At 42.4% G+C, this 16,411-nt stretch overlaps 2 protein-coding genes across 2 annotated transcripts in view; one reads left to right on the forward strand and one right to left on the reverse strand.

The window, feature by feature from the left end:
* Window positions 1–8,579, forward strand: part of LOC129773116 (uncharacterized) — a 37,679-nt gene extending 29,100 nt beyond the window's left edge. Inside the window, exon 2 of the mRNA XM_055776676.1 lies at window positions 8,556–8,579. Within this exon, the coding sequence (XP_055632651.1) occupies window positions 8,556–8,579 (24 nt within the window). The remainder of the gene's footprint in view (window positions 1–8,555) is intronic.
* A 767-nt stretch (window positions 8,580–9,346) lies between these two features.
* LOC129773117 (uncharacterized) lies at window positions 9,347–16,093 on the reverse strand. Its single transcript, XM_055776677.1, has 2 exons — window positions 15,894–16,093; window positions 9,347–15,835 (listed from the first exon to the last, which is right to left on the reverse strand). The coding sequence occupies exon 2, from the start codon at window positions 15,713–15,715 to the stop codon at window positions 9,347–9,349; it is 6,369 nt and encodes a 2,122-aa protein (XP_055632652.1). The 5' UTR covers window positions 15,716–15,835; window positions 15,894–16,093.
* Window positions 16,094–16,411: the final 318 nt, after the last annotated feature.

Here is a 16,411-nt window from a genome sequence, read left to right on the forward strand (position 1 = left end):
CTCCATTCAGGTTTAATTTTCATTTAATTCAGCCACCTCATAGATGCTCGGTCTGTCAGACCTATGCGCGAGTGTAGGAAGGTTAAAAGAATACTTCGGTTTTATATCGCTCGGTTTATTTTTTTTCGCACCTTTTCCAAAAATGAGTACATCTATATTAGGGTGCCAATGAATGTATGGGAAGAAATCGACCCTAAAATTTCAAAAAGGGTTTTGAACCTATACAAAATGTTCACTACCTCGAAAAAACACCCTATGCAAAATATCAGCTCAATCGGACGCAAGCGGTCAAAGTTTGAGTTTTTTAAAAATCGAAAAATCACTCAAGGGTCGCGTTTTTGTATGCCAAATGTCTTAAAATTGCATGAAACGTCGAGAACTAGTGTCATCTCGAAAAATCGACTCTCTTGGACGAGAATACGAGGAATACGAGACGAAACGTATGTTTTGGGTGACAATAAAAATAGTTATCTCGATTTTTCATTCGGAACTTGCTGCGAAATGTTGATTTGCACGATAATACACCCTATGCAAAATATTAGCTCATTCGAACTTCATTTATTAGCATCGCAGACGTTAAAATTTGAGTTTTTTTTTTGAAAACCGAAAAATCACCGGACATCGGGGTTTTCAAACAAAATTTTTGATGCCACGCACTCCTATATCTTCATCAGAAAATATTTTTTCTTTACCTCCATTCATGTTTAATATTCATTTAATTCAGCCACCTAATAGATGCTCGGTCTGTCAGACCTATGCGCGAGTGTAGGAAGGTTAAAAGAATACTTCGGTTTTATATCGCTCGGTTTATTTTTTTTCGCACCTTTTCCAAAAATGAGTCTCTGGGGAGTCATGAAGAATGAAATTCTTCTGAATAGAAACATCTTGTTCGCTGGTTTTGTGCCTTTGTTTCAAAGCTTTGGTTTTGCTGTTTATCAAGGTTCCACATCTTCCCTCAAACAGTGCACCATGTTTTGCAGTGGAAGAAGTGTAAATTTAATAGTGTTTTAGGGAGCTGTGTTTCTTCGTGCTTCCGCTGCATTTCACCTTCATGAATAATGCGAGCGTTAAAAATGAAAAATGGTACTCGCTGTCTGGGAGGAAAATTTACAGTCCAGACAAGTGCGGGTGTGACACGAAGGAGCTTGTAGCTTTAAGGATTAGCAATTTAACTGTCCAAGATCCTGCTATGTAATGGAGGAGATATGACTAGATGCTGCATTAGTGCATCCATTCTGGATAGGGTAGACTATTTATGTGGCGGATTGTTTACCCTTTTGCTTCCTGGGATAATTATATAAAATGAGTATGATGGGTTTTCTAAGGTTCTCCTTTCTTGTTTGATTTTCATGAGGAAAGTATGGCAAAACGGGCAGTTTTCAGAACTTACATATAATTTGCTTCAATCTTACTAATGGTATGCTTTTTTGCTAAGCTTCCACAAGAGAAATATACATATGAATATGGCATTTTATTATTATCGAATATCAAAGGTTGTCTACATTGCTACGGAGAAATTCCCAGAGTACAGAGTTTTTACAATGAATATTCCAAAATTCTTCAATTATGTATTAAAGCGTAAAGACATTCACGATGTATAGTAAGCGCTCATTTAAATTAGTTCAAAATCACTTTGCATAACACTGTCTCTGCAAAAATTACTTTCCGACGACAGCCAGCATAGATCCATCAATTTGCTTTTTCGCACTCATATTTTGCTGCAAAGTTAACCACAAACGAACAGAAAAAAGTAATGTCCATCCGGTTCCGAAGTAAGCGAGACGCACAATTACAGCGGCACTAATTTGCACCAATTAATTATTCAAACCGCCGACTTGGAAAAACCATCTCCCGTAATCCGAGTTGCAGGAGAGTCATCTCTTTGTGTATGAGTGGTGGTGCGTCATCGGTCGGCTGCTTGATTGCATGAATAATTAACCACCCCGGAATTGACTCATTTATTCACCGGGATATAATCTCGACTGGGGCGAGTTTCCTGACGCTAGTATCGACATAGTTTGTAAGTCAGGCTTTAATAATATGTCTTGTGAAGTTGTATACGAATCAAATAAATGGATAAAACAAGGCGGCACCTACGTTAGCAAACGAAATTTTATATTGAATTACAATAAGAATATGGGAGGAGTCTGACAATTTGTTCGAAAATTGATGATTTATAGGTGTACCGGTAAGTTTCTTCGGTTTTACAACAGATGGCGTAACTGGATTATTATTCCAGACATTCGTTGGAAAGCTACCGTCATTGCGTGTCTTTTTCAGTATACGTCAAAAAGTTGAAGCGTAAACAACATATGTCGAATTGAGCGCTATTTTTTCTGGGAATGCTAATGACACGACGTATAATGACTAGCAATTGCGAACACACATTGTGCGTCCATCACTGCAACAATTTCCCATTCGAGGTATGTCACTGTCCGACTGTCAGCAATGGTGGTAACAGTATGTAAATCTTCGAGATCGTCGTGGAGCGTCACAGAAAGGTGAGCTATTATGTGCCTTAACACGTTGAGCCTCGGAGTGTTATCGTTCCGCTTTCCATTTAGCCCGCATCAAGAGCATTAGTCACATATCTCAAAACATCTGACACTAAACCATTTTTTTAAATTTCATTATTTTGTTCCTAGGGACTGACACGGCGCTTAACGTGTTAATGTTCAGTTAATTCTTTCTAGCTGCTTTCTTTGCACGTGTTTTGGCTCAGCTTTGATTTTTGACTTTCATTCAACATTCGATACAGATTCTTTGGTCCATTATCAGAATAAACTATTTTTGTGTGAAAATCATTATAAGTCACTTATAGAACCAGTTTCTGTAGGAGCTGCCGTTTTTTATCTATATCGAATCATCAAAAAACTCCTCTCCGGAAGGCAATCTAAAGGGTGTGTCACATCAAATTGCATCACGGAAAAAACGCTGTAGAAATTAAATTTTTAGGAATTATATCTTCAGCTTTCGCTTTAAAATCAGATAAGAGTGTATAGATCACGTTGGCCATGCTTCACTGTCAATTTTTCGTAAATTTGGAAAAATGTCGTCGAACGAAAAAGAGCGTCGTGAATTAATCCTGTGCACTCCGGAGTAGGAATTCGGAGTTGTCACATCGGGACATCGGTAAGATGCTGGGAATCGTCCAATCCACGGTCAGCAGAGTACTAAAACGATACTTCGAGAACCTAACCATCGACCGGAAGGTGAAGAACGGCAAAAATGGATGCTCCGTCAGTGAAAAAGATCACAAGCGCGTAGTTAAGCAGTTTAGACGTGATCCGAGAAGTTCGGTCCGGGATGTCGCCAATAAGCTGAATTTGTCAAGTTCATTCGTCCAGCGGACCAAGCAGCGGGAGGGCCTGCGTACATACAAGGTTCAGAAGGCTCCTAACCGCGACGAAAGGCAAAACATGGTGGGGAAGACGCGAGCCCGGAAGCTGTACACCGAAATGCTGACGAAGCCGCATTGCCTGGTAATGGACGACGAAACCTACGTCAAAGCGGACTTTCGTCAGCTGCCGGGCCTGTTGTTCTTCTCCGCAGAGGACAAATTCAGCGTTCCGGAGGAGATTCACATACAGAAACTATCCAAGTTTGCCAAAAAGTACATGGTGTGGCAAGCGATCTGCTCTTGCGGAAAGCGGAGGGCCACCTTCGTGATGACCGGCACGGTAAACGGGCAGGTTTACCTTAAGGAGTGCCTACAGAAGCGCTTACTACCACTATTGAAGCAGCACGAGGGCCCGACCATCTTCTGGCCGGATCTCGCTTCGTGCCACTATTCAAAGGATGTGTTGAAGTGGTACGAAGCCAACGGGGTCACCTTCGTGCCAAAGGAAATGAACCCGCCCAACGCGCCGGAGCTTCGCCCAATAGAGAAATATTGGGCGATTATGAAGCAGGCCCTCCGGAAGAACCCAAAAGTTGTCAAATCGGAGACGGACTTCAAGAGAAAATGGATTTCTGTTCAAAAAAAAGTACAACCTGACGTTGTACAGAACCTTATGGACGGGGTAAAGAGGAAGGTACGAGCATACGGGCTTGGGCTCAAAGTATGAAAAATGGAAAATGCCAAAAGTTGTTTAATAGTTTTTATTTTACTGTCTAAAATTTTCAAAAGGATCGGTTTACTGGGCGAATTTCTACAGCGTTTTTTCCGTGATGCAATTTGATGTGACACACCCTTTAGACTAATTTTGGAGCAATTCAACATGCAAAGATACCTCATTAGCATCGGCCCCAGTGTTTCCACATTTTAATCTGTATCAGAGCAGAGGGGTTAAAAATCTTTCTCATCTGTACTTTTTGACGAAAATCTGTACTCTGTACCGTGCAGAATCTGTACCAAAAATAACGGAAAAATCTGTACCTTTCCAGATAAATCTGTTCGTGTGGCAACACTGATCGGCTCCATATCCAAGATGCTGTCGCGTTATTGATTGAATAACCATATCCCAATAGATTCGGTTTCTTCCATCTATCCGCGTATAGTCAGAAGATATTTCATGAGTGATGATGTATAGTCATCATAGTCATCATAGTCATCACATAGTCAAAAAAGTCGAAAATTACTCAAATAAATAGATGCTACGCTTTGCTTACCTAATTATTCTTTGATTACAATACCAGACGTATTCACGAATATGCACTGTTCCTCTGTTTTTCTCGGAGCATTTAATACTATTATACTATTATGTTAAAATTCAAATGTAGTACTCATATGAAATTATAGTGAAACAAGAGATTACTCTAAAGAAGCAATTGTGATATTAATTTTATAGTTATGTCATCAGTGCATTAAGCATTTCAAGATATTAGAACAAAGTATCCGAAATATAATGAGGTTCAAAAAGTTAAAAACTTTGAGCGCTTTGAGACACCCCTAAATCATCTCCGATCGAGCTGAAACTTTCCACAGGTCTTTTTTTTTTGGCCAATAAACAAATTTTACATGGTCGGTTTGTGAAATTCGATGATGAATTTTTTTCCATACATCCATTGCCACCCCTCTGTATATGTATATCTTCCTTGGAAGCCAAATTCACTTGCTCGAATGCACTTGCCCATTTTCCTTTTCCTTTCCCTTTTACCATAAGCACAACTTAGCACCCAATGAAATCAATTCACTACAGCAGTTACACGAACTTCCCAAGGGAGCACTCATGGCCGTAGGATAATTAATACACATCACCTGGCTATAAAGTTATTGCGAACAATGTTCCGGACAACGTGGCGACGAAGGAGAAAATGCTATTTTTATCCATAATATATTTCTGTAGTCATAGATTTATTTGACTTAGGCTTATATACGAGGGTCGTTCAAAAAAAAAGTTTCAGTGCCTCAGAAATCACGGAAAAATAAAGTTAGAACAAAAAACAAGGTTATTTTCGTAATCTACATTTTATTTTCTATTTTTCTACATAATCGAAGTGCGTAGCGTCCAACTTTTTGAAGTACAGTAAAACCTGTTTTTGCGCGTTTCTTTTTTGTGCGATTTTCTGTTCTTGTGTGGTTTTTTTTGTGCGATTTTTTTGTGCGGTGTATGAAAAGAAGCATATTTGACGAAGCTATCGTCCATTTAGTTTTTTTTTCGATGGTTTATATGCATTTCATTGCGAAAAAAGCATATTTGCGTCTCGAGTTTCTAAGTTTTTCTAAGTTCTTTCATGACATGATTTTTAACAGCAACACGTTTCGACATGCTACTAAAAGCACAAAACAGCCACGCGCAACCGAAAAGGTTAAGTGTCCAATCGCAAAGCAGGGAAACAAAAGGAAATTGAACGGTGAATGGCGTGGATTTGAATTATTTTCTTGGGGAAAACTTTTTTTATGCGGTCCCTATCTACCGCACAAAAAAAGTTTTCTTCAAAATGTGTACCGAACACGATTTTGTAAAGCTGCTGGTGAAGTTTTGCACGATTTTTTTCATGCGACTTTTTTTGTGCGGTCCCTATCCCCCGCACAAAAAAAGGTTTGCCTGTTCGATGTAACTGCGGCACGTATTTCTGCATTGTTATCGAATCGTTGACCGCCAAACGCCTGTTTCATCACCGGGAATAAGTGATAGTCGCTATGGGGCGAGGTCTAGGGAGTAAGGAGGATGGTCGAACACAGTCCATTTGAATTTTTTCAATTGCTCTTGAGTTACGCGAGCAGAATGGGGCCGCGCATTATCGTGAATGAGGAGCACTCCTTTCGTCAATAAACCTAGCCTTTTGGCGGTTCTATATCGGTCCAAAACCTCACAATAGTACGGTGATGAAATAGGCGTTCGGCGGTCAACGATTCGGTAACACTGAAGAAATTCGTGACGCAGTTACATCGTACTTCAAGAATTTGGATGCTACACACTTCGCGCTCGGAATAGAAAAACTCGTGCCTCGCCACGTGCCAAATGCCTCGAACGTTACGGCGATCATGTAGAAAAATAGAAAATAAAAGGTAGATTACGAAAATCACCTTGTTTTTCGTCCTAACTTTATTTCTGACTCACTGAAACATATTTTTTGAACGACCCTCGACCCTCGTCGTAGAACTATTTAGACTTATGTTTAAAAATGATAAATGATAACTCCTTGTCTTCTTTTCCATAATTGAAGAAACAGAAGAAAAGGATAGTAATGGCTCTAATGGTATCTTTGTGTACATTTTTGAACAGAATGTTGTTCCGGATTCTACCGCGTTATCTTATTTAACCCGTTTAAGGAATACAAGTTCATACAAGAAACAGTTTTTTAGGGCTTCCCTTTGATGTATCAAAACAGATGAAATACAGATTTTGATCAATAAAAAAACTAAATTCAAAAGCAATTACTACACACAATCACAGTCCTTTGTCCGTGCCCCTAGGCTCATACCCATCCCACCCTGTGTGGCATGTGGCATCACGATGTTGAAACCACATGTCAACCAGATTTAGCTCGTGTATTATGCGCAATAAAAAGTTGGAAACTATTGCATAACATCGATCTCCATTCGCAGTACCATTATTTTTAATACATATTAAAAAAATACGAGCCGATGCTGACTTTTGACTGCACAACTATATTTTCGATACATGGCACGAATCATTTGTCAAAAATAGTGTACTGAAAAACCGAACAGCAAAAAATCATCCGTTATATTGCATCTCCAGGTATTGATTTATCACGATGTTACAGCCTGTAGAAAATCACTTAAAAACAATTCTATGTTATTATATTTTTAAGTTGCGAAGGAGCGTCCCTTTGCGAGATGAGTGTCCCAAGTGCAACATTGTGGGAATACCATTTCCAATACTATTCTCAACATTGTATCATATCGAGTTCTTATAGCAATCCGTTTGCAAAGACTGATTACATTATGCATTCGGCACAAAGGATCGTTGACTATGTGAATAGCATCCCATAACAATTCCTGATGGAAGAAAGCCAACAAAGTGTGAACTTACATTCACCATTCGAATATGCATTCTTCATCTTTAAAGAATCGAATGCACTTTGAAATCGTCTTGTCGTTTGATGTTCCACAGAGGCAGAAGCGGAAAAGGCGAAGCAGCTAGCGAATGAATGCAGCTGCAGCGATATTCGTTCTTCATAGCCAGCACAGCTTTGCAATGGTTGGAAATAGAGCCTACAACAAAGGATTACAGTTTATTTAACATCCATTGTGGTGACTCCCGTATTCTATTCATGTTGCTCATACCCGAGCAAATATTTAATGGCGATTATTCAGCCAAGCCGAGTGCTCTTGGGATTTTTCTGTGTTTCTAAGACGCTTTCCGGTAGCTTCAAGTTCAACGGCTTAAGGATGTTGAGAAATATTTTCAAGGTAAGTATAATATTTGCAAGGAAATCGTAAATCCAGATTTTATGTATTATCCGTTTCTACATTCAACGGACAGATATATAATTTAGACAAAATCGTCGGCAACGAACAATCGGTTGAGAACTAATAATTTAAATAGGGGTGGCATAGGTTCTTCTTGTAATGTTCACGTTATTGCCTCTTTTCCCCACAGATATAACTCTCTCGCAAAACGTCAGTAAACATGTTTTAGACCAATTGCAGTAGCATTGAATAATTTGGGAAAGGCCATTGATACAATTTTCAATTCAATTCAATTCGATTCAATTTCAAATTTCTTTCATTGTACCTCCGTTATCGAACGAAAATCAAATATTCCCGAAGGCGCAGTAAACCGACACTAAACTCTTGCCTGCATGCTGAAAAACAACTATTCCTTCTTCCTCATTTCAAATGCATCAGCTCAAAGCGGAAAGTGCACAAACCGCTGGAGTAAATTAACTTTTATGGTCGATAATCGAAAATTTACAGCGTTTCAAACGGATACCGACTCTTGACGATAAAATTTACCTTAACTTAGTGAGCAATCACCATCTTGACTTCCGCTCGCCATCGGGTGGTAGTTTTTTTCAACCATATCTTCTTAGCTTTCGAACCTGCGGATGCTGTGGTGCATACTTTGTCCCTCTTTCGTCGTAATGCAAGAAGTGAAAAAGAAATTTTCAACATTTGTTAATTGTATTTCACTCGTTCTCAGGTCAATTCTCAGGTGGGTCGGTAGAAGGGCTATCGAATCGGCAAGTTTAACGCTTACTTTTAACTTCTAGCCATTAGCTTGATGAATGAAATGATGGTGATGGTAGGATATTGTTCGATATCGTATTAATCACACGATAGATAATAAGTTTAAATTGTCAGTGATACACGCAACAACAAACCTTTATAACACAACGCTCTTGTGAGCCACATCATTATACGCTTTGAAAGATCACTATCGTCATCACACCCATCATTGTCACACTAACAAAGCTCATCTAGCCACATCATTGTCAGCATAGAAAGCTAAAACAATCATCATCGCGATGATCCGTCTCGAACAACAATCTCTGTTGTTACGGGAGCGGTTTTCGTTTCGGACTTCTTTATAGCGAACTCGTATGTTTTGTTTGAGTATATGCTTTAAGCTGTAATTCAATTCTTTTAGTTCATTGTTTTTATGTTTTACATTTGTTCGTTGCTTACATTTATTCGTCCTCTACTCTAATCTACCCGCCGTGTCGTAACAATAAGTTGCGGTCCTGATGTGATTTATTCACCAATTAGGCACAATTAATTATGAACAATTTAAGGAATTCAGAATAACGTTTTGTAATCAATTTCAAGATGGTTGTTGTTTTTTTTTTATTGATCTCTGAAACTGCCTTATCGATCTTACATTTGTCAGACTTTCGCCCATTTCACATCTCCCTGTGGTACATTGTTAGGGTGATAAGAAACTCGCGAATCCGTGTTGCCAACATACCCCCACCCGTACTGCTTCAGGTATCCTTAAGCTGTACCTGCTTCCCTGGCTACATCCAAGGTAGCGAGCTTAATCGCCGGTCTACGCATGATACCACCAGAAGTTTGCACATCCGCACTGCGAACTCGTCCATCACGTCCAGGATACACTTTGACAATCCTACCTCTGATCCAGCTATTCCTCACGCCGTCGTTCACAACAATGACCAGGTCTCCGATGTTAATGGGTTTCACCTCTCCAAACCACTTCGGTTGCCTGGAGATAACAGGCAAATATTCTTGGATCCACCGCTTCCAAAACCTGTCTAGCATAAGCTGTACATGCTTCCAATTGGATCTTAGCAGCGCACTGTCTTCCGTTGGCCGGACTTCTGACTGAACCACTCCACTCGAACTCAACAGTAGGAAGTGATTTGGTGTCAAGGCCTCGCCTTCTTCACTGTCGACCGGTAGGTAAGTTAATGGACGCGAGTTCACCAAGGATTCCACCTCCACAAGGGCCGTTACCAAAGTTTCCTCATCTGGATTTCTTGACAACTCCATGTTCGCCAGGCCGGTCTTCACTGAGCGAATCAGTCGTTCCCATATGCCACCCATATGTGGGGCGTACGGTGGGTTGAGTTTCCATTGTGTTTCCGCATTTGTAAATGTCTCCGCTAGATCGCGACTGATGGTGCTTATCTGCTGTTTTAACTCCGCGCTCGCCCCTTGAAAGTTAGTTCCTTGGTCTGAATAAATTTCCTGTGGTGCTCCTCGACGGGCAATGAACCTGCGTATTGCCATCTTGCAGGATTCAGACGACAAGCTGTAAGTGAGTTCCAAGTGTACTGCTCGGGTTCCTAGGCAGGTAAACAACGCTACCCATCTTTTGACAACACCTCGTCCAAAGCGAACAGTTATTGGACCAAAATAATCCAGTCCCGTGAATGTGAAGGCTCTGACGTACGGCGTGAGACGGGCAAGAGGAAGGGGCGCCATTGGCGGAATTTGTGGCTTGCACTTATGAATTTTGCACCAGTTACAACATTTTGCCACCTTCTTGACGGCCGTTCGTAACTCTGAAACGTGGAACTTCTGTCGAAGTTCGTTTACTACGGTTTCATTGTTAGCGTGTCCATATTTCCTGTGGTACCAATTAATCACCAATTGTGTGACATAATGGTCCTTAGGCAAGATCACAGGAAATTTTCCATCATCAGGAATACAATCTGCTGCAGCGATGCGAGATCCCATTCGCATGACACCCGTTGGATCCATGAATGGGAGTAGTTTGAAGACACGATTGTTTTTCTGAATCTGTCTACGTTCTTCTGGATGCGCTTCTCGATTACTACGCAGTATGCGGCACTCTTCAGGATATTCACAACTTTGGATTATCTTAAATATAGTTGACTCCGCTCGTTGTAATTCTTTTTTTCTCAGGAACATGCCTTCATTCGACTTCGATTCATCTTGAGACAACTGTGGCAAAACAAACCGTAGGACGAATGCCATAGTGCGAAGTAACCTCTCCCACTTCGAGAAACGCTCAAATTCGATGACCTGCTGTGTTGATATCTGCTGTTGCAAATAGGCCACCCTTAACTCTTCAGTAGTAGGTTGTTCAATTGCTTCCTCTGGCCAATCAGACTCCGGTTTATACAAGAACTCCGGTCCGTTGAACCACCTGCTGTGTTCATCAAAGCATGGGCCTTGTCCCCACTTTGTAGCTTCATCAGCAACATTCATCTTTGTTGGCACCTTCCTCCAGTCACTGATCTCCGTTTCATCCAGGATTTCTGTTACCCTGAACGCTACGAACTGCTTGTAGTTCCGTGGATCTGCTCGTATCCAGTTAAGGACTGTAGCTGAATCACTCCATAAGATTTTACGCTTGATGCGTATCGTGTGATTTGAGATGATAGATTTCATAAGTCGTGTTCCAATCACGGCTGCCTGCAGCTCTAATCGCGGGACTGACAACAACTTGATAGGGGCTACCTTGCTCCTTGCAGCCACCAAACTACAGCGTACTTCTCCGTGGTCCAGAATCCGAAAGTACGCTGCGGCAGCATATGCGGAATTACTAGCATCGACGAAGACGTGCAGTTCAAGCGAATTGTATGCTTCCGGTTGGTATCCAGGAAAGTAGCATCTGGGTATTTTCACTGTATTAAGCGTTCCTAAAAGTTTTGCATATCGCTCCCATTGAGGTACGATATTCGCCGGTAACGGTTCGTCCCAGCCAATTCCGGATCTCCACACATCTTGGACTATTGTCTTACCATGCACCACAAACGGAGCGACCATTCCTAACGGGTCGAAAACGCTCATAACTAAGCTCAGCAATTGCCGTTTAGTTGGCACTATGGACTCTTCCAGTAGACGTTGTAAATCATTGCGGAAAGCCGACGAGAATACGAAGACATCCTCTTGTGGTCGCCATACCATTCCCAAAACCCGTTCCAGATTACTGCCCTTGTCCATCGTGAAGCTCTTAACTGACTTCGTGTTCTGCTCTCCGATTCGCAGTAACACCTCTGCGGAGTTGGACATCCAATGCCGAATAACGAATCCTGCCTTTTCATGAACTTGTTTAACGTCCAGAGCTAGCTGAACAGCTTGCTCGATCGTATCGACGCTGTCCAGATAATCATCCACATAATGGTTTTCCTGTATGGCCTGTGATGCTTCCGGATATTCTGCCGCATACTCCCGCGCATTCAAATTCTTCACGAACTGCGTTGAACTTGGTGAACACGTTGACCCAAATATAGCAACATCCATAACGTGCACTTCAATCGGGTCAGATGGACTGTCCCGCCAAAGGAACCATTGGGCTGTACGATCCTGCATTCTGATGAGCACTTGATGGAACATTTCCATGATATCGCCACTTATAGCGATTTTCCTTTGTCGATACCGACACAAGACACCTTGTAGAGATGTTAGTAGATCCGGTCCTTTCAGAAGAACGGAGTTCAACGATACCCCTTGTATAGACGCAGCAGCGTCCCAGACAACCCTAATTTTATCAGGTTTCTTGGGGTTCACTACGACACCCAATGGTAAAAACCACGTCCGCTTGGGATCCATCTCATCCAGCTCACATGTAGTTGCCTTGTGTGCGTACCCTTTGGATATGTAGTCAGTCATTTTTTGCCGAACGTTGTCGTACAAGTCTGGTGATTTAAGAAGCCGACGTTCCAAGCACCTCAATCTGCGCTCAGCCATGGGTCTGCTATCGGGAAACTTGACATTATCGAATCTCCACAAAAGCCCAGTTTCGAATCTGCCGGTTTCAGTTCTGATCGTTGTGGATTGAAGAATCTTCTGAGCGCGCATGTCGTCGGCCGATTCCTTCGTCTGAGTCACCGCAACGCCAATGCTTTCCATAGAGAAAAAACTCTTCACCAGTTCATGTAACTCGTCGTCTCGTGATTTCGTACGAATATGCAGAACTCGCTGTGAAGATGTACCTGTTTTATCCCCAGAACGACCATACAGAACCCAGCCCAACCTGGTTTTAGCGACTACTGGCTCGTGCTCGCGACCCTCCCTCAGCTTTAGTGTGGTCTTTAATCTGGTATTATCCAGTCCTATCAATAAACCGGGAACGGCTTCGTTGTAGCTTTGAACTGGCAGCCCTTTCATGTACGGGTATTTGCTCTGCAATTCCTCGAAATTCAAAGATTGGCGTGGTAGCTCGAGCCCGTCGATGGTTTGCACTCTGCGAATGGTAAATTGTTTGTCTATACTCAATCCTGAAATGTTCAGTTGAATTTGCTGAGATTCTTCTTCTACACGCTTGACCCCGTTGGTCCACTGCATACATAGTGGAGATGTTGGACCTTGTACACCTAGTTGTTCAGCCAAAGATCTCTCTACCAAAGTGGAATCAGAGCCACCGTCCAAGAATGCGAAAGTTCGTACTGATCGACCGTTGGCATGAAGGACTACCGGGATAATGCGAAAGAGTACTTGCTGCTGTTGTTGATGAACTGAGATTACGCCAGAAGTTGGAACCGAAATTTCTGTTTTCGGTTCTCGTGGTTCGCCTGGATGAAGCAATCGGTGATGCCGTTGCTGACAACCGTTAACCCCGCAACCCAATGCTTTACACGGCCATTTCCCATGCGGATATAAACAGCGTCTACAGAGACTCAAGCCTTGAGCCACCTTCCATCTGTCTTCTAACGTTTTCGACTTGAAAATTGTGCAATCCTTCGGTTTGTGTCCCCCTGTATGACAAACCACACAAGGACGTGCAGTTCTTGTTTGGATGTATGATTCTGGCTTCTCTGTTGCCTCATCGTTCTGAATGTTCATTGTATGTATCTCCGCTTTCCCTTTTGGTTTTTCGAGTTTAGCGGAAACTGGTGTAACGCTACTGGCAGCCGTTACGATCACATTCATATAATCTGCGAAGGTCTTCAAATCTACGTTCGGCACTCGTTGTTTATACATCGCCCAATCAAGCTTGATGTTTGCTGGAAGCTTCTCGACCAGTTCCTCAATCAAGATCGGGTTAGCCAAATGCAACTGCTGTCCCGTCGAAACTAGATGAGCGCAGAAATTTCTAACAGCCAGACCGAAACTGATAATGGTTCCCAGTTTATCTGGTCGTGGGGTCGGTGTTGCGCGCACTTCTGCTAAAAGGGAATTTATAATTGCTTCTGGCCGTCCATATAGAACTCGAAGCGTATTGATGATCTCTGGGACGTTCGAAGGATGAAGGAGAAAACTACTCACTGATTTCCTTGCGTCCCCCTTCAAGCAACGTTGCAGTCGCATCAAGTTCTCCGAATCATTATACCCACACATCTGCGTGGATGTTTCATAGCTGCTCCAGAACATCGGCCATTCGATTGGATCCCCAGCAAAACATGGAAGTTCTTTGGGAACAACGTGGCGTGCTGCCAACTGCTGGGTATTTGGACCGTATAACGACTGAGAATGAGACAGCTCGTACGGCCACTGTGTATTTGCTACAGCCGGTATGGGTGTTTGGTAACTTGACACACTCACTACAGGAGCACGAAGTGGAGGTCGAGGATCCCCCCATATTGTCGAAGGTGTATGAGAGACTGCTTGAAGAGCATTCTGGGGCACCAGAGGATTCGGGAAACCTACAGGCTGGTTTCTACTTATGAAATAGTTATCGGAACCGGTGTATAACAGTGGTTCATTCCTAGGTACCTGAGAGTGCCCTAACTGTCCTAACGATGGAGTGTAAATGTATGATGGTTGAACATAGCTATGTGCGATTGGTTCTCCAGTGCATCTTACTGAGGCTGAACTGCTGGTACTCACCATGGTCGATGTGGGTACTACATACAAATTGTACTGACCAGTGTGAGAATCCACCCATGTGCGCTTTTCATCTCGTGGTTGGATGTATTCGCTATATGCGGGAATCTGAGGAAGCAATGAACTGCTAACGACGGTTGCAGTTACTGCAGGAGTCAATTGTGGAGCTGCCGACGGATTCTGCCACGATACTTTACGCTGAACGATGGGAATACTCGTATACGATACAGGTGCTGTCCGGGGCGTTGATTGAACCAATGATGGGAGTGATAGGATTGGATTTCCGTCGCTAACGGAAGTTTCTCGGTTTACGTTGGTGATGGGTGAAGTGACGTCATCGAACAGTTTCGCAAGTACACTAGGCCGTGCGACAATATTACTCGCTTCCCCCGTTTTATTGTTGACTCGAGCTGGAACAGTAGACGAACTGCTTTGAACTACTGTGTTTTCTACCGGTACTACTGGCTTTGGTACGACATCATCACCCGCTTCCGGTATGAATCCAGTGGAAATAACTTTTCCAGATTTGGTATTCATAATCCCTTGGTGGTTGTCGATCCAGCATCGAACCTTTTCGACACTTTTGGCTGTATCACCGCTTCTTACACTCACTCTTGAGCTCGTTCTGGCATCCTCGTTCAATTGCGCGTGAAGCAACTTATACTTCCGATCCATGAACTCCTTCTCTAACTTCAGTTGATCCGCCCTCACCTTCTCCTTCCTTTCCTTCTCCATTCGTATAGCTTTCTCCTGCAATTCCTTGTCCTGGTCTGCTTTTTCAGCCACCATCTTGGCCTGGAGTTCCTTTTCCTCTGCCAATTGCTGCATCTCCAACTGCAGTTTTGCTTGTCGTGCACTTGCGCTCGTCGACGCTGTCGATTTCGCCGTTGATGGTGCACGCGAACCCCTCGGTCGACATACTACGCAATGGTAACTTCTATCATCTGCTTCTATGCTATCGCCAACCCCGGCGCACGAAAAATGAATCCAGCGAGTGCATCCATCGCACTGCACCATCTTGGCATCTGCCTCATTTAGCTGCTTGCATACAATGCACAGAGCATCAGTGGATACTTCATTCGGAATTGGTTGATCTACCGGCATCATTTTACGAGGTCTTAATAAACTTCAAAGAATAAATCTTAAAGTTTGTTGTTACGGGAGCGGTTTTCGTTTCGGACTTCTTTATAGCGAACTCGTATGTTTTGTTTGAGTATATGCTTTAAGCTGTAATTCAATTCTTTTAGTTCATTGTTTTTATGTTTTACATTTGTTCGTTGCTTACATTTATTCGTCCTCTACTCTAATCTACCCGCCGTGTCGTAACAATAAGTTGCGGTCCTGATGTGATTTATTCACCAATTAGGCACAATTAATTATGAACAATTTAAGGAATTCAGAATAACGTTTTGTAATCAATTTCAAGATGGTTGTTGTTTTTTTTTATTGATCTCTGAAACTGCCTTATCGATCTTACATTTGTCAGACTTTCGCCCATTTCACATCTCCCTGTGGTACATTGTTAGGGTGATAAGAAACTCGCGAATCCGTGTTGCCAACAATCTCACTTGTTACGTTACACAAATGTCCATCCAAACACAACACAATCCTCATTGTAACGCAACACAGAAGGTTTTGTTCACGCCTTTATCATGCCAAGCTTATAAAACTGACCGAATGATCAAATAAAACCACTCCAAAAGTAGACTCGAGACACTTTTCTTAATTCATCCGAAAAACGGTACGGTTTCCAGATCGGTTCATCTGTGTGCCGAGCAGTAAAGCCTTCGACGTCCGGTGTTC

The sequence above is a fragment of the Toxorhynchites rutilus genome, chromosome 3 (assembly GCF_029784135.1).
Source record: "Toxorhynchites rutilus septentrionalis strain SRP chromosome 3, ASM2978413v1, whole genome shotgun sequence".
Taxonomy (NCBI): domain Eukaryota; kingdom Metazoa; phylum Arthropoda; class Insecta; order Diptera; family Culicidae; genus Toxorhynchites; species Toxorhynchites rutilus.

Coding starts and splice junctions, on each gene's coding strand:
- LOC129773117 (XM_055776677.1), bottom strand. CDS start 15,715: ATGATGCCGGTAGATCAACCAATTCCGAATGAAGTATCCACTGATGCT.